The 23,001-nt window shown below is 43.1% G+C and overlaps 1 protein-coding gene across 4 annotated transcripts in view; it reads left to right on the plus strand.

Annotated features, from left to right (window-relative positions):
- Positions 1 to 260: 260 nt before the first annotated feature.
- LOC130362272 (pericentrin-like) overlaps positions 261 to 23,001 on the plus strand; it is a 57,309-nt gene continuing 34,568 nt past the window's right edge. Inside the window, exons 1-8 of one of the 4 annotated variants that reach the window (XM_056566464.1) lie at positions 261 to 1,149; positions 1,253 to 1,350; positions 3,658 to 3,736; positions 6,314 to 6,428; positions 8,524 to 8,708; positions 16,164 to 16,318; positions 17,088 to 17,250; positions 20,801 to 20,956. In XM_056566464.1, coding sequence (XP_056422439.1) covers positions 1,262 to 1,350; positions 3,658 to 3,736; positions 6,314 to 6,428; positions 8,524 to 8,708; positions 16,164 to 16,318; positions 17,088 to 17,250; positions 20,801 to 20,956 — 942 coding nt within the window. In that variant the 5' untranslated portion in view covers positions 261 to 1,149; positions 1,253 to 1,261. Of the gene's footprint in view, positions 1,150 to 1,252; positions 1,351 to 3,657; positions 3,737 to 6,313; positions 6,429 to 8,523; positions 8,709 to 16,163; positions 16,319 to 17,087; positions 17,251 to 20,797; positions 20,957 to 23,001 lie in introns of all 4 variants that reach the window. The other 3 variants (XM_056566463.1, XM_056566461.1, XM_056566462.1) reach the window with 3 other exon arrangements.

Here is a 23,001-nt window from a genome sequence, read left to right on the forward strand (position 1 = left end):
ATGACTTATGATGGGTCCATCTGATGGGTCCTCTTACCTATGATGGGTCCAATGACTTATGATGGGTCCATCTGATGGGTCCTCTTACCTATGATGGGTCCAATGACTTATGATGGGTCCTCTGACTTATGATGGGTCCATCTGATGGGTCCTCTTACCTATGATGGGTCCAATGACTTATGATGGGTCCATCTGATGGGTCCTCTTACCTATGATGGGTCCAATGACTTATGATGGGTCCATCTGATGGGTCCTCTTACCTATGATGGGTCCAATGACTTATGATGGGTCCTCTGACTTATGATGGGTCCATCTTATGGGTCCTCTGACTTATGATGGGTCCATCTGATGGGTCCTCTGACTTATGATGGGTCCATCTGATGGGTCCTCTGACTTATGATGGGTCCATCTGATGGGTCCTCTGGCTTATGATGGGTCCATTGTATGGGTCCTCTGGCTTATGATGGGTCCGTCTTATGGGTCCTCTGACTTATGATGGGTCCATCTGATGGGTCCTCTGACTTATGATGGGTCCATCTGATAGGTCCTCTGACTTATGATGGGTCCATCTTATGGGTCCAATGACTTATGATGGGTCCATCTGATAGGTCCTCTGACTTATGATGGGTCCATCTTATGGGTCCAATGACTTATGATGGGTACATGGGAAAAATATATCATTATGCAGCACTCTTTTTCCTACCAGAAATGGCAGAATCTGTGCTGGAGGCTCCTGGTGGGGCCATTGAAGCAAGTGTGTACATAGGCCAAAGCTCACACAGAAAGTCATGCTGATACCTGTAGTGTCCCAACCTACTGCAGTAAAGCAGTGTAATGCAGCATTAGTCGTATAGCGGAACCGAGGTGGCTGATAACAGGGAGTAATACACTGCATGCAGCAACACAGTACTGTACATACAAGCGTCATCTCCTCCACCCTCCGCCACACCGGAAGTGGCTGCATCCCCTGGCAACCGGCACCGCGTCCTCCCTGCTGCCGGAAACGTGACGGAGAGGAGAGGAGAAGGCCTCCGTGTGCCGGTAATGTACGCCCGTGACAATGGAGTAGATCACCCCACAGTGTCACCTCGCCGCCGCTTCTCTTTTATATAAAGTGGCAGGTGACGTAGCCAGCAAGCATTATACTGAGTTAGTATGCGTTCTACCGATCCGCCACTAGAGGGCAGCCTCACCCTTTCTATGTAACGCTCTACAGCAGTGGATATACTTATGAGCCTTTCTTGTGTTTTAGGAAGAAAATATGGACTCTTCAAAATTTAGAGTGGAAGGAGAATATATCAAGAACCTGCAGCAGCAGATTTATTTTCTTGAGCTTGAGGCCGGATTCCTATATCCTTTACCAGTGAAGAATGACTAGGGTGGTGTGTGTATTTAGCTTAATTAAGTATCACAAAACTACAACTCCAATCATGCATTATGGGAGTTGTAGTTGTGCAATAGCCAGTAATAAGCTTTCTGGATCTTGTGGCAGAACCTCTATATACATGGACTTTACCTGGTGTCCTATTTGTATAGGTCTCCATATACAGGATCGTATGCCATCTAACCCGTATCCCATTGGCAGAGCAGCGTCCCCCAACCAGAGCGCCTCCGGCTGTTGCAAAACTACAACTCTCAGCATGCCCAGACAGCCTTTGGCACCCTGATATACATGCATTGAGAAAGCGGAAACAGCTGAAGGCTGCGTTTTTCGGTCCACATTTTTTGCCTGAATAAAAAAAACTGTCATTTTCCGTGTAAACAAAGGATGGACATTTCTGCTTTTTTTTACCATTCTATTAACTTTTTTTTATGCTTTTGGCCATTTTCTGCTACAGCAAATGAGCCGAGCACAATTTTACAGCTACAGCGTTATACTGAGGTTATGTTCACACAGTTTATTTTACTTATTTTATGACTCCAAACCAAGTTAAAAATGGCTTTATTTTTTACCATTGAGTTCTATTGAACTCAGTAGCAAAAAGGCTCTGTATTGCAATATGTGTAATTTTTTATTTTTTTGGCTATTGCATTTCCCATATAAAAAATAAAAAAATGGTTACAAATACGGCCTCAAAAACAGCTGCAAAGATAGTTAAAACAAACAGGCCCAAAAAAGTCCCAAAGTAAAAAAAAAATGCTGAAGACACAGCTGTAGTTGCACCATTAAATAAAAATTGACTGTTAGGCTAGGTTCACACTACGGAATTTCCACCTGCAATTCCACTTTGAAATTGCAGGCAGAAATTCCGCTTGCTAAAATGTACTGTATAGTGAATGGATTTCCGTTCACAAATTCACACTTCGGAATTTGTGAATGGAAAATCGGCTTGGAAATTTCCGCCTGAAGAAAGGCGTTGCTAATTCTTCAGGCGGAAATACTTGCGGAACACATTGCAGTCTATTGAAGACTGCAGTGTCCGCGCGGTCCTAGTGCCGACTGATTCAGTCAGCGCCGGCCGCACTCGGAATCTCCGGGCGGAAATTTTCTGCCCGGAGATTCCTTAGTCTGAACCTAGCCTTAGGCTGTGTTTACGCACTAGAATTTCTGCACGGATTTCTGTATGGAAGTTCTGCATATGTTTACAGTCTTATGAACTTCAATGGGATTCCGAAGTCCAATTTACACTGCAGAATTTACGTATCGGTCTTTCCGCTGTGAAAATTCAGCATTTTGCAAAAAGAAAGGTCCTGTCCTAAATTTTTTATACAGAATGCTAATTTCGTGTACAGTTTGTGCAGAATTCACGCGGATTGCGCACCAAATTTACCAAAGGCATGGAATGAAAAGTACCTTTTTCACATGAATCCTGCATATATGCAGAAAGATGAGGAATTCCGCATCTTTATTATTATTGGGATGTTTTTTAAACTGTAAAATCACCTTTTTACGGGTCAGAAACGTACCAAAATGCTGAGTGTGAGCAATAATTATAAGGAGCACATTTTTATTTTGGTTTGAAAAATCTCCTAGAATCTCAATGAGATTTGCAGAAATGTAGGTGTTTTCTGTAAAAAAAAAAAAAAACCTTTTCCAATTTTCGGCTGTAAAAGTTTACGGTAACAAATCTGCTGTGTTTGAATACACCGTTAGGCTTTATTCACACCTTATAGATTTGGTCAGTATTTTTACTTCAGTATTTCAAATGTAATATCAGGACTAGATGTAAAGATGAGTATACGTATATACTGTATATTTTCCATATATTTGCTCTGTGTAGAGAAGAGCGAACTTACAGTAAATTCGATTCGTCACAAACTTCTCGGCTCGGCAGTTGATGACTTATCCTGCGTAAATTAGTTCAGCCTTCAGGTGCTCCGGTTGGCTGGAAAAGGTGGATACAGTCCTAGGAGACTCTTTCCTAGGAATGTATCCCCCTTTTCCAGCCCACCGGAGCACCTGAAAGCTGAACTCATTTATGCAGGAAAAGTCATCAACTGCCGAGCCGAGAAGTTCGTGACGAATCGAATTTACTGTAAGTTCGCTCATCTCTAGCTCTGTGTTTAGGATCCACGCATAGTTTTTTGCTTACAAATCTGTGTCTGAATAAGGTGTAAAGGCAAGTAACACAAAACTCTATGTAAATCTAGATATAATAATAGCTCCTGAGCTTCTTTATATGTTGATGGTATAGATCCTTAATTCTCGACCTCTACTCGGGAGCAGACTAAAAAGGCTACAGATCTCCAGCCCCAGCTCACACTGGAGACTGATCATCTCTACAGGAAGCTTATGGTAAGAGATCCTGTTCTCCTCTTAAAGGGGTATTCCAGGAATTTTTTTTATTTGACTATGCTACAGGGGCTGTAAAGTTAGTGTAGTTCCTAATATAGTGTCTGTACCTGTGTGTGATGGTTTTCTCACAATTCTTCTGTGATTTTCACCCCAATATTTATTTTTACCAGCATACAAAATTACTGTTGTCTCAGATTTTTCTCAGGTTGCAATGCAGCCGAGACCTGACTCACTAGTCAGCTGATGACAGGGAGTCTGTCTGCCTCAATGGGTGGAGGGATTGCTTGGTGGGAGAGAGATCAATCTGCAATTAATGCAACAGCTGTAGGCACTCTGATTGAAAACCGCAGGTCTTTTGAATTGATGCAGCTCATTTAAGTTTCAATGGGTGGAGTGGCTGATGTGTGGGAGGGAGGAAATACCAGTTCACAAAAAGCTAGTCACAGTATTATGGTAATCTCACAACATAGCCATTCAGCCCCAAGACAAGCACAGATCCTTCCTAAGCATTTCCATTACTGTCTGCCAGGTACGTACTAAAATCACCTTATGGTGGATAACCCCTTTAACTTAATATTTAGGCCACACTAGTAAGCGGATGATTATTAATGAATAGATGTGTACATTTTAAACCTGTGGGTGCATGTTGCCATGTCCTAGGGAACACTGGGGGGTGGTTGGGTTTTAAAGAGGCACTGTCATTGTTGAAAACTTTTTATATGTTACAGAAATAATCATATGATGGCTTTTTGCAATATAAATTATTTTCAAAAATTTCAATTTCCCCAAGAAATTAAATCTAAAAATAGCCACCACTAGGGGTCGTCTGTCTTCTTTAGCCAGACAGACTAGTGTTGATTTTGCAGCATACCAGATACCGGCCGTAAAGCAGGCCGGTATCCAGTATAAGAGAATTCAGCTGTATGCATACAGCTTATGCGCGGGCACGCACTGCCTGTGAACGAGCTCAGGGAGCGCACACACACACAGGCAGTGTGGTATTCAGGCATCCCCAGGTTCTCAGCTGCGCCCGGTCCTGTGTCCCATTATACCCCCCGGGTTCTTAGCTGCAATCGTGTGTGCCGGGGCCACCCCCCGGTTCTCAGTTGCCATTACACCCCAACCTCCACGCACCGGATCATGTTCAACCCCCCCCCCCTTACCTCCTCCGTCCCGGTCTTCGGAAGGACAGGTGAGTGTATGTGTGTGTGTGTGTGTATGTGTGTGTGTGTGTATGTATATATATGTGTGTGTATGTATATATATATGTGTGTATGTATATATATGTGTGTGTATGTATATATATATATATATGTGTCTGTATGTATATATATATGTGTGTGTGTCTATATGTGTGTGTGTATATGTATATATGTGTGTGTGTGTGTATATGTATATATATGTGTGTGTGTATGTATGTGTGTATATATCTGTTTGTGTACCTGTGTGTATATATATATATGTGTGTGTATGTGTCTGTATGTATATATGTGTGTGTCTGTATGTATATATGTGTGTGTCTGTATGTGTTAGGGGGGGTGGGGGACCTGCAACCTAATGTGGGGGACCTGCAACCTAATGTGGGGGGCCTGCAACCTAATGTGGGGGGCCTGCAACACAATGTGGGGGATCTGCAACCCAATGTTGGGGGACCTGCAACCTAATGTTGGGGGACCTGCAACCTAATGTTGGGGGACCTGCAACCTAATGTGGGGGACCTGCAACCTAATGTGGGGGACCTGCAACCTAATGTGGGGGACCTGTGGACCTGCAACCTAATGTGGGGGAAACTATGCTACCTAATGTGGGTAAACTGTGCTACTGTGGGGGATCTCTGGGTCCTGTCCCTATTGTGGGTGGAACTCCGGTGCCAGACAGTGACAGCTATGTTGATTAGCATCCAACTTTGCAAGGAAAAGATAAAACAGATAGAAAACGTATTCATAAAAATGCTGTACTTTTATCTATAAAATCCTTGCACTAATTTAATAAATATCTATTCTTATATTTATGCATTTTATCCTGTTATCGCCATAATGTCTTAGGAATACTGCAGGCAAGCTCCAAGCATCTTTCTCTGTGTAACATGTACAGCATGAAATCAGAGAGGAAAGGGTTACAGAGTAGAGTTGGCTGACAGCTCATGCTCACTCCGACTCAGAGCAGACACAGTGAGGGAGACAGACAGACACGCCCCCTCCAGTCTGCTCAATGAAAAAGTAACTGAGCAACAGATAAATGCTTATATCTCTGGAAATAAAGATCCTAGAGACATAAAACATATATGTACACGATCAGGATTAGGGACCGGGTAACATATGTTTTTTTTTTTTTGGAACTATGATAGGTACGCTTTAAGTTTTTTTTAGGGATCCATCTAGCAAAAAGGGTTTCTCCTCCTCGATGTGACCTATATGTAATAGTACTGTTAGTATTCGTATGTTTTAAGCAGAAGATCTTTTGATCTGTAATTTGATCGTGATTTCCTGGAACAGATCACGGAATTGTTACCAACCTCTATGACCAGAACAAGCATGCACATACCGGTACTGACCATTAAGTGTTTTATGTTCCTAGGATCTTCGCTCTGAATGGGAGAGTCTGAAAGTGGAGGTGAAGCGCAAAGATGCCCATATACTCATGGTACAGCGAGATGAAGAATCTCTCAGAGGACAGATCAGAGACGCTGAAGGTCTTCTTTTCTACATAATAGTTGCAAAAAAGTTCTGTTCTTCTATTAGTTTTTATAACTCTTCAATCTTGATGAGTAATACAGTGATGGGCATCAGAGTGAGGCTTATATATCCGCCTAATCGTGTTTATTTTCTGACACAATTGCATTGAAAATAATGGCATTCAGACAAGATTTAGAAAAGAAAAAGCCCCCATTTTGCCCACAGAAAAGTGGCTACATTGTGAAACATAGGGATGAATAGGGTGCATACAAACTAAGGCTGGGCGGTATACCGGTTCATACCGAATACCGAAATTTTTGTGCTGCATGATATGAATTTTAACCCATACCGCAATACTGGTTTGGCCCCTCCCCCTCAGGAATGAAGGAATTATCAGCCCAGCGCTGCGCTGTCCCCACATCGGGGAACTATTCCTATGTGACCTGCGAACGCTGTTCTGCCCTCCCCCCCCAATTAATTATTAACCCAGCGCTGTCCCCATCAGGGTACTACTCACATGTCACCCGCATGCGCTGCCCTCCTCGTCCTGTTTGTTGCGGCCGCCGATGCTGACACTCTATACCAGTGGTCTCCAACCTGCGAACCTCCAGATGTTGCAAAACTACAACTCCCAGCATGCCCGGACAGCCGTTGGCTGTCCCGGCATGCTGGGAGTTGTAGTTTTGCAACAGCTGGAGGTCTGTAGGTTGGAGACCACTGCTCTATACTGTGCGGTATCCCTATGCCCGGGCTGCAAAAAATAAACTTTAACTCACCTCCTGTTGGTCCGGTACCGGCATCACTTGTTTCCTGGGGACGGGAACGTTGGACAGCTGTCAGCCTATCACCAGCCGCAGCGATGTTCCGCCTCGGCCGGTGATAGGCTGAGCCCACTGTCATGTAAAAAGTCGGCTTCTTACATGACAGTGGGCTCGGCCTATCACCGTCTGAGGCGGAACATCACTGCGGACAGTGATAGGCTGACGGCTGTCCGACGATCCCGTCCCCAGCGTAAGGCGTCTGACGTAGGTGCGTTAAAGTTTTTGTTTACCTTTTGCAGCCCAGGCATAGGGATACCGCTCAGTATAGAGTGCCAGCGCCGGCAACAAACAGGACGAGGAGGGCAGCGCTTGCGGGTGACATGTGAGTATTTACCCCGATGGGGATGTGGGCTGATAATATGGGGGGGGGGGGGTCTAGGAAATAACGTTATATACCGTGGAACCGCCAAAAGTTAAAAAAATACTGTGATACACACATTTAGTCATACCGCCCAGCCCTAATACAAACTAAATGCACATGTAAACAAGCTCTTACCTCTTGGAAACACTCTATCCAGCACGGACGACCTCTTGTCCAGCTGGTTGAAGTTCCATAAAACTTTAATTTTTATTTCATCCATTAAAATCTTAGTCCACACAGCACTGACATGTATGAACCATCAATGGCCTTAATTATAGATCTATGATTAAGGTAATTCATAGCAGAAACATGTCAGATCCGTATGTGCTGTGTGGACTAATATTTTAAATTCCCTGTCACCAAACGAAACTTTTAGTATATTGTTCCTTATGTAATTATAAGACACTTTGCTATTTTCTTGCTATTAAAATTTTAAACTTTTATATGTTTTTAATGTAATTGAAAAAACAGCCACTAGGTGGCTCTGTTCTGTTCCCTGCCGCAAGTCAAACAGTTAGTTTGGTCTCCTCCCAGCCTGGCAGGAGACCAAACTCAGGAAGTGTGTGTGTGGCATGGCGAGGCACAGCTCTCACAGGATTCAGTGATGTCACGCTTGCTGGGGAACGCCCACTTTCTCCTGCCAGGAGCTCACACAATGTGAGCAAGGGGAAAGGTATGATACACAGCTTTTTAAAGCTCGGAAAACTTTTTTAAGGGCAGGAGGGGTGTTAGGAGTAGTTGTGGAATATAATCTGAGTTAGTTTAGAAAATATGGTTTCATAACAGCCTGACAGGTACTCTTTAATGGATGAAATAAAAGTTTTATGTAACCTCAACCCGCTGAATATGGTGAATGTTACAATGTTTTCCTAATACATGACTTTATTTTCCTTTATAATTTCCATATCATTTTGTATATTATTACTGTAGAGTCTCATTCTCAAGAAAAGCAGCAACTGATTGAAGAAATAGTTCAACTGAAGAAAGCCAAGCAGCTCAATGACAGGCGGACTTCTCAGAAGGAGATGGAGATACTTCTTAACAAGCAGGAGGCGGACCGTGAGATGAACAATGTAACCAACAGTGACCAAATAATAACTTCACTTCAGACACAGGTGTGTGACATACCTAGAGATGCATATACCAAGACCAGGTAGAATATACACATGTAGAGTATGTTCACATGTGACAGATATGCTGCACATTTGTTGCAGTTACGCAGCGTATTTGCTACGTGTGAACATACCTGTAGAGTGTTTTTTTACCAAGCTCAATTAAAAAAAATACCTAATTATTCACTAAGACATAATGGCACCCAACCTGCAAAGTAATGAGAGCCAACCTTATCCTTGTTTCTAAAGGTGCCCATGCAGCCATTGACCTTGGCAGGTTAAACTGACTGTCTTATGTGTATGACAGCCTCCAGACTGTCCCCGACAGATAATATTGGTAATGCTGAATTTCAAATGCTTAAAATCCAGCCAATTCTTCTGGAAGAGGTAAGCTGCCACTAGAGCTGTCTGGCTGCGGCTAACCCCTCCCCTCTCTAAAGAGAACACATGATTAAACATTCAGCCATGTAACACATTTGTATGGGAAGGTGGGAACAGCTATTGAAAGTGATTGGCCACACTTTTGGGTCTTTAGGACAAATATGTTATTACTGGATATGCCTGTGCAGTAAAGCAATAAAAACCAGCTTACTTACCTTTCCTGCTCTCCAGCCATTGTCAGATCTTCCTGTCCTGCTGCAATCCTGTTCCTCCTACTTCTCATGACATTTTGCTCCTGCACACACTTTCCTGTGATGTCATCATAAGAAGAAAGAACAGGACTGCAGTTGGGACTGGAAAATCTGACTGTGACAGGGAGATGAGCATGCCAGCTTTTATTGTTTTACTGCACAGGGAAGCATGTCCAGCAATAATATATTGGCCCAGAAAACCCCTTTAGGCTAAGTTTCTACTTGGTTTTTTTTCTGGCCCAAAAAAAACACAAGAAAAAATGCCGCATCATTTTCCTGTGTTTAATGTTTTTTTTTTCTTGTGTTTTTTTATGGCGTTTTTTTTTCCTTTGAGTGGAAATTGCATATTTGTCTTCTTTGACGTTTTTTCAAAATTTGTTGGGTACAAAAAAAAAGGATGCAGTAGTGATGGAAAATTTTTTATAACAAATTTTTTTATTAATTTTTTAAACAAGGATCAATTTAGGTGGGTGGGCAGGGCACTAAAAATGTAGCCGACAATAATAAAAATGTAGTGTGTGTGTTTCACTTTTTTTTTCTTCTTTTTTTAAAATGTTTTTTAGGTAGTACTACTACTATCAGCATGGAACACACTGTTCCAGGTTGGGAGTAGTAGTTCCTGTACTAATAGACATATCGCCCCGGGTGTCACTCCTGACACCCGATGCAATCGTCCATAATATAGCAGAGATGCAGAGAGGCTCTATACAGTGCTCGCATCTCTGCTCTGTACTCCGGGCCGGCCAGTGATGTGAATAGAAATTATCATCACTCATTCATATTTTCCGCCCAGAGTGGGGATTGGCCGGATGGTGGCAGCCAATCACATCTCTTAGCGGGAAATAATGAGTGAGTGGCCGGCCAGAGTACAGAGCAGAGATGCGAGTGCAGGAGAAAGCCACTTCATCTCAGGGATGAAGGATGATCACAGCAGGTGTCAGGAGGAGTGACACCTGCTGTGATCTGTCCTTAACTGCAGGTACTACTACTCCCAACATGGAGCAGAGTGTGCTCCATGTTGGGAGCAGTAGTACCTGCAGTTAAGGACAGATGACAGCGGGTGTCACTCCTCCCGACACCCGCTGTGATCCTCCTGTATAATGTATAGATGCAGGGCAGGCAGCTGGCCCCTCTTCTGTGGTCCCCTGCACTGACGTATATATACACCTGAAGAAATATTAGAGAGGCTCTTATCTCCCAGACAACCTGTGACTCTGGCTGCCTAAATAACTCCTGTAACCAAGGCACCAAAAATTATACAAAATATATAGAAAAATTGGGGCTCAGAGTCATGAATATTAGATACAAATACATTTATTGATAATAAGATATTCGTAATATTTGTGTCTTTTGACCCACAGGGCCCTTTTGGGTCAGCAGAAATACACTGATATATTAAACAGTCTATACATAAAATATTCAATGCATAAAATATGGCAAATGTTATTTAAAACTAATAAAATACATAAAATGAAAAAACTTTAAAATTATTTGCTAAGTGTCCACATAGTCTGTAGAAATAATGCAGATAGACAATGTGAATAAATATCTCAGTTGTAGCAATAAATCCAGATGATTTAACTTCAATTATGGTGTCTGTAGATATTGTCTCTAACGGATACAGCGATTGATACAATAGTAACTGGGCAACAGATGAAACAATTTGTAACCTTATATGAGGTTGTGATTCTAGTTCTCTGCACGGTAATTATTTTTGGTTGCTACTGGTCACAGTATTTGAAATGCAATAGGGTAAAGGTTGGTACCTTTGTTGTATGCTGGGTTGGTCGCCGGACGGGTCCCGATTTCCCAAGCAGTAACAGCGCTGCTCGAGACATGGCTGTCTCACAGTTATGCAGCGAAGATGGTGTATACTGGAAGCTCTTCTCACATGATAAATAGTTTATAGTTGGTACCTCTATTGTGTTGTCCTGATCGTCAGCCGGTCACAATCCCTGGGCAGAGGGTGCGCTGTTAGAGACTTGGCCATCTCAGTTTGTACAGCAGCAGCTATGGGCTCGATCTGAGGGTACTGCAGCAGTTCTCCTGCAAGCAAGAAAAATGGCCAGCAATGTTCTCGTGGTGTGGATGGCACGTTGTGTCCTGTGATGATTAGCAGGTGCCGTGGGTCTTTGTGTATCTCTGTATCCTTGTGGGATTTTGGTTGATGACACTTAGGATAAATAGTAGTTTAAGGCTGGATGCGTTTCAGGTCCTCCATAGGACCTTTCTTCAGCAGCTCAACATGTAAGCTCCATGTTGGGAGCAGTAGTACCTGCAGTTAAGGACAAATGACAGCGGATGTCACTCCTGACACCCGCTGTGATCCTCCTGTATAATGTATAGATGCAGGGCAGGCGGCCGGCCGCTCTTCTATGGTCCCCTGCACTAACTTATATATACACCTATTCATATTTCCCACAGAGAGTTGTGACTGGCTGGAACCATCTGGCCAATCACAGCTCTCTGTGAGAAATATGAATAGTTGTATATATACGGCAGTGCAGGGGACCATAGAAGAGCGGCCGCATCTATACATTATACAGGAGGATCACAATGGGTGTCAGAAGTGACACGGACGATCGGTCATTTAGTACAGGTACTACTACTCCCATCATGGAACAGTATGTTCCATGCTGGAGCAGTAGTACTACCTAAAAAATGTAAAAAAAAATTAAATAAAAATTGAAAAACACAGACACACTACATTTTTATTATTGACGACTACATTTTAAGTGCCCTGCCCGCCCTCATTGATTTACAGCTAACATCTGGCTGCTGCGTTTTTCCCAAAAATAACCAAGTAGAAACTCAGCCTTAGGGTAAGTTGGCACGTACAGGATTTGCTGCATATTTTCTGTAGCTGAAATCAGCCTTTCTGTAGCAAAATCGGCTGCAGAAAATATGCGGTAAAATATGCAGCAGATCCTGTATGTGTGAACGTACCCTCAGGGTAGTGTCACACTTAACGGATCCGCAGTGTATTTTATGCTGTGGATCTTTCGGTGACCCAACCCATAGTATGTCTCCAGCTGTTGCCCTGCCCCCTGGCCTGCTTACAGTGGCAATCCGCTTCTCTCAGCAGCCACACAGGAGCCTGTGAGTCGCCGCGTGCATGCGCAGTGTGCTTAGACATCGTGGCTGCTCTGCGAAGTCTGAGTACATTGCGAGTGTACTCAGCGACTCACAGGCCACTGTGGCAGATTGCCACTGCGAGCAGGTCAGGTGGCAGGGCAACAGCTGGAGGCACACTTTGGGTCAGGTCACAGGCGGATCCACAGAGTAAAATATACTGTGGATCCGTTACGTGACCCTACCCTCAGGGTGTATTCACATGTACAGTATCCTGTGCATATTTAATGAGCAGGATTTGAAGCTGCCGATTTTATGCTGCAGTGCTCAATGTACACTAAATGACTGAATAAAGCTTCAAATCTGCAGCTTCAAATCCTGCGCATCAAATACACATCAGCTTTTCCCATGACATGCCTGCAGCCCCACATCCACCGCAACCTGACATTCATTTTACCCACATGAATGGAGTGCTCAGCCACATTTGACTGGTGTCTCTGTCAATTCCCTCTCAAGCATAACGTGACACAAAGAACTGTTCTAGCTTCCTCTTCCATGCTAATTCCAACTTGCTGGGTGTCTGCAGAAAGGAGACTACCCTGACATTTAGTGAAGCGTGTGTGACAGGCCTTGGGTTTCTGACTTGAAGTGACTGCCTGATTTTAGGAGTCAATGAGGGAAAAGTTGTACAGTTGCCCCTTTGAATCAAATAGCTTCTTTCATTTTGCAGAGGCCTTGTTAAAAATTGAAAGAAGTGATTTGATTGGTTGCTATGGGCAACTGAGCAGCTTTTCCTCTGCACAGGTTTTGAAATATCTGCCCCTTCGTGAATGATGACTGTTCCACAATACACACAATGGGGATTGTTCATCAAGAGTGGTGTAGGTGAACGTCTTTTTACCCCATTAATTCATGTGGTGGAAACTGTGTACCTGCACCAAATGTACTACACGGTGCAGGGCATATGATGCTGATCACATTTCTTACTTCAGTACACTACTTTGTATGGTGATTCCTCTGCGACTTTTTTGTACGACTTTTTATCCCGTGTGACAAAATGTGTGACTTTTTAATAATGCTGTTTGCAGTTAGTTTTGTAAGCCAAGTCGGGGCTGGTGTAGATTTGCGTCTAACTGAGCGCAGTTGCGACAAACTGAAAAGTCGCATTTCATGAATTCCTGACCACTGCATGATATCAACTGAAATAATGACTTGGTATGTTCCTTTAGAAAAGCAAAAGTCGCAATGAAAAGTCTCAAAACAGCATTTGAGACAAATGTACACCACAAAACCAGGGTAAAACCAATGATAAATTCTCCCCTATATTACTGAATGTGAAAATATGTATGGCCTTTTTAGATATGGCATTTCATTATAATGCAATAAGTTTTTGGTCTCATGCACAAAAAGTAGGTTTCTTTGTGGGTTTTAATTCCCTACAATTAATTTTACACGGTATTTACTAAGGTTTCCCTACATTTTCCACTTTCCCTACACTTCCCTACACTTTCCTCAGCTGAAATCCACCACATTTTCGGTGGAAACCTTAGTAAATATGTTGGTTTTTTGTGAAAAAGTCGGGAACACACCTCCTTTTAGGTGGACATGCCCCATTTCAAGATGACTACGCCCCTTTTTGGGTTTTCTTAGCAAAATAGAGAGTTATTTGGGTTTTTTCCAATTCTGGCGCAGACAGAATTTCTGGTGCAATGCGCCGACAAAACATATGGGGTTTGCAATAGTAAATGAGGGCTATTATGTCCTTTAACCCCTTAAGGACTCAGGGTTTTTCCGTTTTTGCACTTTCGTTTTTTCCTCCTTACCTTTTAAGAATCATAACCCTTTCAATTTTCCACCAAAAAATCCATATTATGTCACCAATTCTACTTTGCAGTGACTTTAGTCATTTTACCCAAAAATGCAAATGCGAAACGGAAAAAAAAATCATTGTGCGACAAAATCGAAAAAAAACTGCCATTTTGTAACCTTTGGGGGCTTCCGTTTCTACGCAGTGCATATTTCAGTAAAAATTACACCTTATAGTTATTCTGTAGGTCCATATGGTTAAAATGATACCCTACTTATATAGGTTTAATTTTGTCGCACTTCTGGAAAAAATCATAACTACATGCAGGAAAATGTATACGTTTAAAAATGTCATTTTTCTGACCCCTATAACTTTTTTATTTTTCCACGTACAGGGTGGTATGAGGACTCATTTTTTGCACCGTGATCTGAAGTTTTTATCGGTATGATTTTTGTTTTGATCTGACTTTTTGATCACTTTTTATTCATTTTTTTAATGGTATAAAAAGTGACCAAAATACGCTTTTTTGGACTTTGGAATTTTTTTGCGCGTACGCCATTGACCGTGCGGTTTAAATAATGATATATTTTTATAGTTCGGACATTTACGCACGCGGCGATACCACGTATGTTTATTTATTTATTTATTTTTTTACACTGTTTTATTTTTTTTTATGGGAAAAGGGGGGTGATTCAAACTTTTATTAGGGAAGGGGTTAAATGACCTTTATTAACACTTTTTTTTTACATTTTTTTTGCAGTGTTATAGGTCCCATAGGGACCTATAACACTGCACACACTGATCTTTTACAAAGATCACAGGCGTGTATTAACACGCCTGTGATCAGCATTATCGACGCTTGACTGCTCCTGCCTGGATCTCAGGCACGGCGCAGTCATTCATCGATCGGACACCGAGGAGGCAGGTAAGGGCCCTCCTGGTGTCCGGTTAGCTGTTCGGGACGCCGCGATTTCACCGCGGCGGTCGCAAACAGCCCGACTGAGCAGCCGGGTCACTTTCAGTTTCACTTTAGATGCGGCGGTCAGCTTTGACCGCCGCTTCTAAAGGGTTAATACCGCACATGGCCGCGATCGGCGATGTGTGGTATTAGCCGCGGGTCCCGGCCGTTGATGAGCGCCGGGGCCGACGCGATATGATGCAGGATCGCGGCACGATCCCGCTTCGTATCGCGGGAGCCGGCGCAGGACGTAAATATACGCCCTGCGTCGTTAAAGGGGTACTCCTGTGGAAAAGGTTTTTTTTTATAAATAAACTGGTGCCAGAAAGTTAAATAGATTTGTAAATTACTTCTATTAAAAAATCTTAATCTTTCCAGTACTTTTTAGGGGCTGTATACTACAGAGGAAATGCTTTACTTTTTAGATTTCTCTGATGTCATGACCACAGTGCTGTCTGCTGACCTCTGCTGTCCATTTTAGGAACTGTCCAGAGCCGCATATGTTTGCTATGGGGATTTTCTCCTGCTCTGGACAGTTCCTAAAATGGACAGCAGTGGTCAGCAGAGAGCACTGTGGTCATGACACCAAAGGAAATGAATTTCTTTTTTGAATTTCTCTTTAGTATACAGCCCCTAAAAAGTACTGGAAGGATTAAGATTTTTTAATAGAAGTAATTTACAAATCTGTTTAACTTTCTGGCACCAGTTAATAAAAAAAAAAAAGTTTTCCACAGGAGTACCCCTTTCATTTAGAATGCAGGAATGCATAAACATATAATAAAATAATTTACAACTTGACAGACGAGGGGTGCACTCAAGCAACAATACCCGTCTAGTGTACAGGAGAGAGTTTTTAGGTCCAGATCAGTGCACTATAAGCTTTATGCCCATAGCATTGCATGTTATTCCAAATGAAAATAAGGGTGCGGACATAGCAGCCATTTGTCAGTACTGTGTATACATTTGTCATTTTTCCCTGTTTTCAACAGCTGAAGCAAAGAGTGGAGCAACAAAAAGAGCTGGAAAAACAACTGTCACAAAAGAGAATGGAAGTGCTGAAAGTGAATTCAGCCAGGCATGAGATGGAGGAAAAACTGATAAAACACACAGCCGTGACTCAGAATCAGCTCACACTGGATATAAGGTGCACAGCTTAGTACATTGGACTTAGGGGAACGTGTCGTGCAGGGGTGGCTAATAAAATCTTTCTTGAAAGCCACAGTAATGGCTTGCTGCTATTCAGCATGTGCCCCGTATCACCTCTCTAACCTGCTGTAATTGTATCCTCAATATAGAGTTTTCTGGGTGCCCCCAGACTGAATGATCAGTATGGGGCCCTTTAAAGTATTTCATATTGTAGTGCACGCTATCTGTAACCATACTGGAATTACATGCTACTGTACCTATACAGTGTCCCCACTCTGCAGGAAGCTTTCACTGTGGCCACCCCTGATCTACAGTATATATGTCTTAAAGGGGTACTCCACTGGCCAGCGTTCAGAAGTAAATGTTCCGAATGCTGTGGTGGTCAGCCACGCCCCTCATGACATCACGGCCATGCCCCTCAATGCAAGTCTATGGGAGGGGGCGTGACAGATGTAACGCCCCCTCCCATCGACCTGCATTGAGGTAGCGTGTCAGTGATGTCACGAGGGGCGTGGCCGACCCCCGCAACGCGAAAACAGCATTCGGTACATTTACTTCCAAACGCTGGCCAGTGGAGTACCCCTTTAAACTAGCACAATCTGTTCCTATAATCTTATTTTGAATCCTATCCTGTTTTTTTGCTTCACGTCAAAGCACATGGGCATATATTGGGAAGCTTTTTGGGACATGGGATCCATTTTGAGGTGTGACTTTTTTAGACAGCGGTAGAATGATAGTTGTAAAATTCACATTATATGGTATTACAGGAACGAAATAAGTTTCCTACATCAACAAATTCGGGAGAAAGAACTGCTGTCTGAACAGGAGCGAGTCCTGAGGCAGAAAATGATGAGTGACTGTGCAGAACTGACCAATGAGAACAATGCTCTGCAAGCTCAACTACTGGAACTTACCAAGCAGCTGAATATAGTAAGTTTTCTTAAATGTAGTTATAAATTAACTGTAGATTGAGTTTTACATAGAGCAGACAATCCTAAATGGCTTTCTAATAGAAGGGCACATGGTCCACAAAAATGGGAACTGGCTTTTACTTCAGTCCCAGATCACATATATATAAAGGTGTTTTCCAGGACTTTTTTTATTGCTGGCCTATCCTCAAGATGGGCCTTAAACATCATATTGGTGGGGTGCTGATACATCTAGCACTCCTACCGATCAGCTGTTTCCAAGTGTTCAGAACCGGAAGCAAACAGCTCCATACAAGTGTAGAAGCCATGCTAGGTTTTACTGCAGCCCATCTCTAATTTACTTCACTGGGAGCTGAGCTGCGGTATCCTAGCCACGACTATATCACCATGTAAGGAGCAATGTGCTTCTGGCTTGTTTCCTGTGTATTCAGGAGCCATGACTCCAAATAGTTAATCGGCGAGGGTGCTAGGTATCGGGGCTCCCCGATCAGATATTGCTAGCCTATCCTGAGGGTAGGCCATCAATAAAAACTCCTGGAAACCCCCTTTAAAAGGTATGATGTACCATGTGGGAGAGCAGAGGGACCTTTCTGGTTGCCTTCACTGCAGCAGCATATTTATTTTAAAATAAAACACAAATAGAGAAACACAGCCGCACATCCACTATTTGTATTTTGATCTACTTGCTTCTCAGCATAATTTCAAAAACAAACAGGTTGTATGTTTACATTCTGATCATATGTTACAAGCCCACTCGCCGCGTCAAGGCCACCTAGTCAGAGTGGGTCCCTAACCTAACACTGGCGTAGTGGCGGGTGGCGACCACTGCCTCCGCGACACCAAGCCCATAAAACTCTCGACTTCTTCCATTTTATATGGGCCTGTCCGTATGTAATATGCTTTAAGGAAAGATTATATGGATGGTCTCTACCTTGGTGACTCCTGCTTTACTATTTTACCCTTTGATTTGCATGTTTGGTGTCATGTGATATGATATTTGGCCCAATCATACACGTACTGTTCTTAGGGAGGCTCTATCCTTGGCAAGGAAAATGGTGGCCTTCTGTTGGATGAATCCAAGACCCGCCACGTTGCTTAGATGTAAAAAAAAAAAAAAACTGGTCAGTGTTCAGATTTTGCAAATTGTCTATAAAAACAGGAAATGCTGCAATGTTCTATGAATGGGTTAAGACAGATGTCTTGTTCTCCGTCAAGGCAGTAGAGTTGCAGTACCTTTCTTTGAATCTATAGATAAAATGTGGTTCCATGTGTACAAAGCCTTAAAGGGGTACTCCGTCCTTAGACATCTTATCCCCTATCCAAAGGATAGGGGATAAGATGTCAGATCGCGGGGGTCCCGCTGCTGTGGACCCCCGGGATCTCTGCCGCAGCACCCACCTCAATGGCTTCCGGCAACGCTGGAGGCTTCGGATCCCGACCACGCGAGTGGAAGAGCGTGACGTCACGACTCCGCCCCCATGTGACGTCATGCCCCGTCCCCTCAATGCAAGTCTATGGGAGGGGGCGTGACTGCCCTCACGCCCCCTCCCATAGACTTGCATTGAGGGGACGGGGCGTGACGTCACACGGGGGCAGAGTCGTGAGGTTGGTGCTTCAGCCGAGATCCCAGGGGTCCCCAGCAGCGAGACCCCCGCGATCTGACATCTTATGCCCTATCCTTTGGATAGGGCATAAGATGTCTAGGGGTGGAGTACCCCTTTAATCATATTGTTAGGTTTTTCTGCCAATGATGGTTTGTGTTTTTATATTCTTATTATCTGGAATTACTATGTATGTACCTTTTTATATTGTATAAATATCTGTCTTTTAAAAAGTCTGTTAATGTTTTTGTAATTCCTTCTGATTTTTACTTTTCAATAACGGGTTTTTGGAGAACAGAGGCACAACACTCCGTAGAGAGCAACTTCATAGCTCTATAGCTCCAAATCATCTATACTGCTGGTTTAGTAGAAAATGGCTGTATGGGAAGATACAATTTAAAGTCTTTTCCAATAAAATAAATATTTTTCATACTTTTCAGATCTATTTGAACCTGCTCAAGAGAACACATAGGTGTCCCTGATTTCTCTCTTCCTTGACTCCCACTCACATTGACATCACAAGATGCCAGGCAACAGATGCAGGTTTAGAATATTAAATCATCTGATGTAACATTGGCTGACTCATGGTCTGCTTGATGTTCTGCTGCTCTCTGCCAGATATAGGAATACAAGGTTTTAGGATTGTGCATAGTTTAACCCCTTCATGATCCAGCAATTTTTTATTTTTGGCTCATGTTTGCGCCTCACATTCTAAGACCTATAACTTTTTTTTATTTATCCACTGACAATTTTGTATTATTGCTTCTTTTTTTGGGGGACAAGTTTTACTTTTAATCCGCACGCTTTATTTTATCATATACTGTATTACGGAGCCAGAAAAAAATATATGCAAGGCAAAATTGAAAAAAAAATGGAATTGAGCAATTTTGAGGGGCATTAATTGTTTCAGGGCTTAAAATATGGTAAATCTGACATGCTATCTTTATTCTATTGGTTAGTACGATTCTAATGATACCAAACTTGGGTAATTTTTGTTTTGTTTTAAAGGAGTACTCTGGTGGAAAACACATTTTTTTAATCAACTGGTGCCACAAAGTTTAACAGATTTATAAATTACAAAAAAGAAAGTTGCAACAGCACTCTTGGTCAAAAAATGGAGGCTCTTAGCGCACTTTTTGATCAAAATGTGTCCCCCCATCCACCACGCGGAGGTGGCCTCATATCGGATGGGACCCTAACATGATAACTCACCTCTGCTGTGCATATAGCCTCTGACTGTGTGACATGTTGGATCAGCCATTGACTAAACCACCTCCAGTCTGAGAGGGGTGGGGTGCACGGTTAAAGAGGGTGCCACACCCCGCAATTTACAAAGTAAAATTTATAAATTACTATTTAGATTTATAAATTACTTCTATTTAAAAATCTTAATCCTTCCAGTACTTATCAGCTGCTGCTGTATACTACAGAGGAGGTTGTATCTCTTTCTTAAGTTCTTTTCAGTCTGACCACAGTGCTCTCTGCTGACACCTCTGTCCATGTCAGGAACTGTCCAGAGTAGGAGCAAATCCCCATAACAAACCTATCCTACTCTGGAGAGTTCCTCACATGAACATGGACAGAGGTGTCAGCAGAGAGCACTGTGGTCAGACTGAAAAGAAATAAAAAAAAAGAACTTCCTCTGTAGTATACAGCAGCTGATAAGTACTGGAAGGATTACGATTTTTATATAGAAGTAATTTACAAATCTGTTTAACTTTGAGGCACCAGTTGATTTAAAAATCAACATTTTCACTGGAGTAACTAATACCTTTACCAATCTGACATTACAAAATCATGGAAGATTGTTATGTTTTCTTAATAGGCAGAGGACCACATACTCCAGACAATCTGTACCTACAGGGTCCAGAGATGTAATCCAGAATTGTTTATTGGATGTGATCTTAACAGGGCTGTACATTAAAAGAACTGCATTGTGTATTCCAGCAGAAAACACTAAAGGAAGACAACCTTACCCAGAGTTCTACCAGTGTTGCTCAGCTTCTAAATGTCAAGGCCAATGAAGAGCAACTTATCAAGCAGGTACAACTGCAGCAAGCACTTCTCGAGAAGGAAAAGGAGAATTTCAGGGATTTGATGGGACAGGTAAAGGTTTATCACCATGCTATTCTGTCTTCTCCTGTCTATCAGCTTGTTTGGATCGGTTGCTTTGCAGCTGTCGCATAGTTGATCCATTGCTCTGGATCTATGGATCTGGCCTCTCTTTCATGATCCCTAGCTCTTTAGTATGATGCTGATTAGAGATGAGCGAACTTTTCTAAAATTTTATTCGGCCAATTGGCTGAATTTTCAGATAAAGTTTGTTTCGATCCGATTTTTTTCGCGGCGCATCTATGTTAAAAAAGGCTATTTTTAGCCTACATACAGCCTCTATAGGGGTATAGAACACTTTGCTGTGTCCTAAAATGCATATGGAGTGTGCTGGGTTAGTGAAATAATACTGTTATTCAGAATAACATGCAGATTACCGGCCTCGCTTTTAGAATCACTGCCGCACAGCAGCACAATTACAGAGCCTGGTGGTGGCATCAGTGTCAGGAGACCATATAGGGACGGATAGGCACAGCGTGGAGGTGTTGACAGCATGAGGACACCATATAGTGGCTGAATGACACAGTGTGGAGGTGTTGGCAGCATGAGGAGACCATATAGTGGCTGAATGGCACAGCGTGGAGGTGTTGGCAGCATAAGGACACCATATAGTGGCTGAATGACACAGCATGGACATGTTGTCAGCATGAGGAGACCATATAGTGGCTGAATGACACAGCATGGAGGTGTTGGCAGCAAGAGGAGACCATATAGTGGATGAATGGCACAGCCCGGACTTGCCAGCAGCATGAGTAGGCACTAGGCCTTCACAATCCCTAAGATTAAAAGATGAATTAAGAAATTTAAACCGAAGATTTTGGATAGCGGGTGCTACCTATGAGAAAATTTAAAATTACCAGACCCAGGCCCCACAGCGGCATCAGTAACCCATATATTGCCTGAATGACACAGCCTGGAGTTGGCTGATACACGAGTACACACCAGGGCTTCACAATCCCCCCCCAAAAAAACACCACAATTTTAGAAATTTTTGAAAAAGATTTTGAATAGCGGGTGCTACCTATGAGAAAATTTGAAATTACCAGACCTAGGCCCCACAGCAGCATTAGTAACCCATATATTGCCTGAATGACACACCCTGGAGTTGGCTGATGCACAAGTACACACCAGGGCTTCACAATCCCCCCCCCCCCCCCCACAAAAAGAAATCACCACAATTTTAGAAATTTTTGAAAAAGATTTTGAATAGCAGGTGCTACCTATGAGAAAATTTTAAATGACCAGACCTAGGCCCCACAGCAGCATTAGTAACCCATATATTGCCTGAATGACACACCCTGGAGTTGGCTGATGCACAAGTACACACCAGGGCTTCTGTCAGGATCCGGATTAGCAGGAGCTATCAGGAGCTGGAGGTGGATCCGCTGTGCCAGAGAGGAGATGACGTGGGCCGTACCAGGGATACGGAGTCTAAGGAGTTACTGGTTTTCACCAGAGCCCGCCGCAAAGCTGGATGGTCTTGCTGCGGCAGGTAACCCCCAGGTCGTTCCACCCAGTAGCGACTCAACCTCTCTGGCTGCTGAGATGAGGAAAGGTACAAGAGGATCAGGCAGAGGCAAGGTCAGACGTAGCAAAAGGTCAGGGCAGGCAGCAACGGTTCTCAGGCGGTAGTCAATAGCAACAGGTTCAGCAACAGGCAGGGAATACACACAAACGCTTTCTCTAGAGCACTAAGGCAATACAAATCCGGCAGGAAGCTGTGGGAGGAGATGGTACTTATAGGCAGTGCACTGGTGCAGGCCTAATAAGTCAAAGCAGAACCTTTAACCCTAGATTAACGACTTTGGACCAGGCACCAATCACTGGTGCACTGGCCCTTTAAATTTAAGAGTCCCGGCACGCGCGCGCCCTATAGAGCAGGGAAGCGCACTCCGAGACCAGGTGACCAGAGCGCTGCCTGGGGACACACACTGTGAATGCATCGAGGTAAGCAGGGTGCCTGGAGCTCTCAGCGTAACAGCTTCACAATCCCCCCCAAAAAAAACACCACAATTTTAGACATTTTTTAAAAAGATTTT

This window comes from Hyla sarda, chromosome 3 (assembly GCF_029499605.1).
Source record: "Hyla sarda isolate aHylSar1 chromosome 3, aHylSar1.hap1, whole genome shotgun sequence".
Lineage (NCBI taxonomy): Eukaryota > Metazoa > Chordata > Amphibia > Anura > Hylidae > Hyla > Hyla sarda.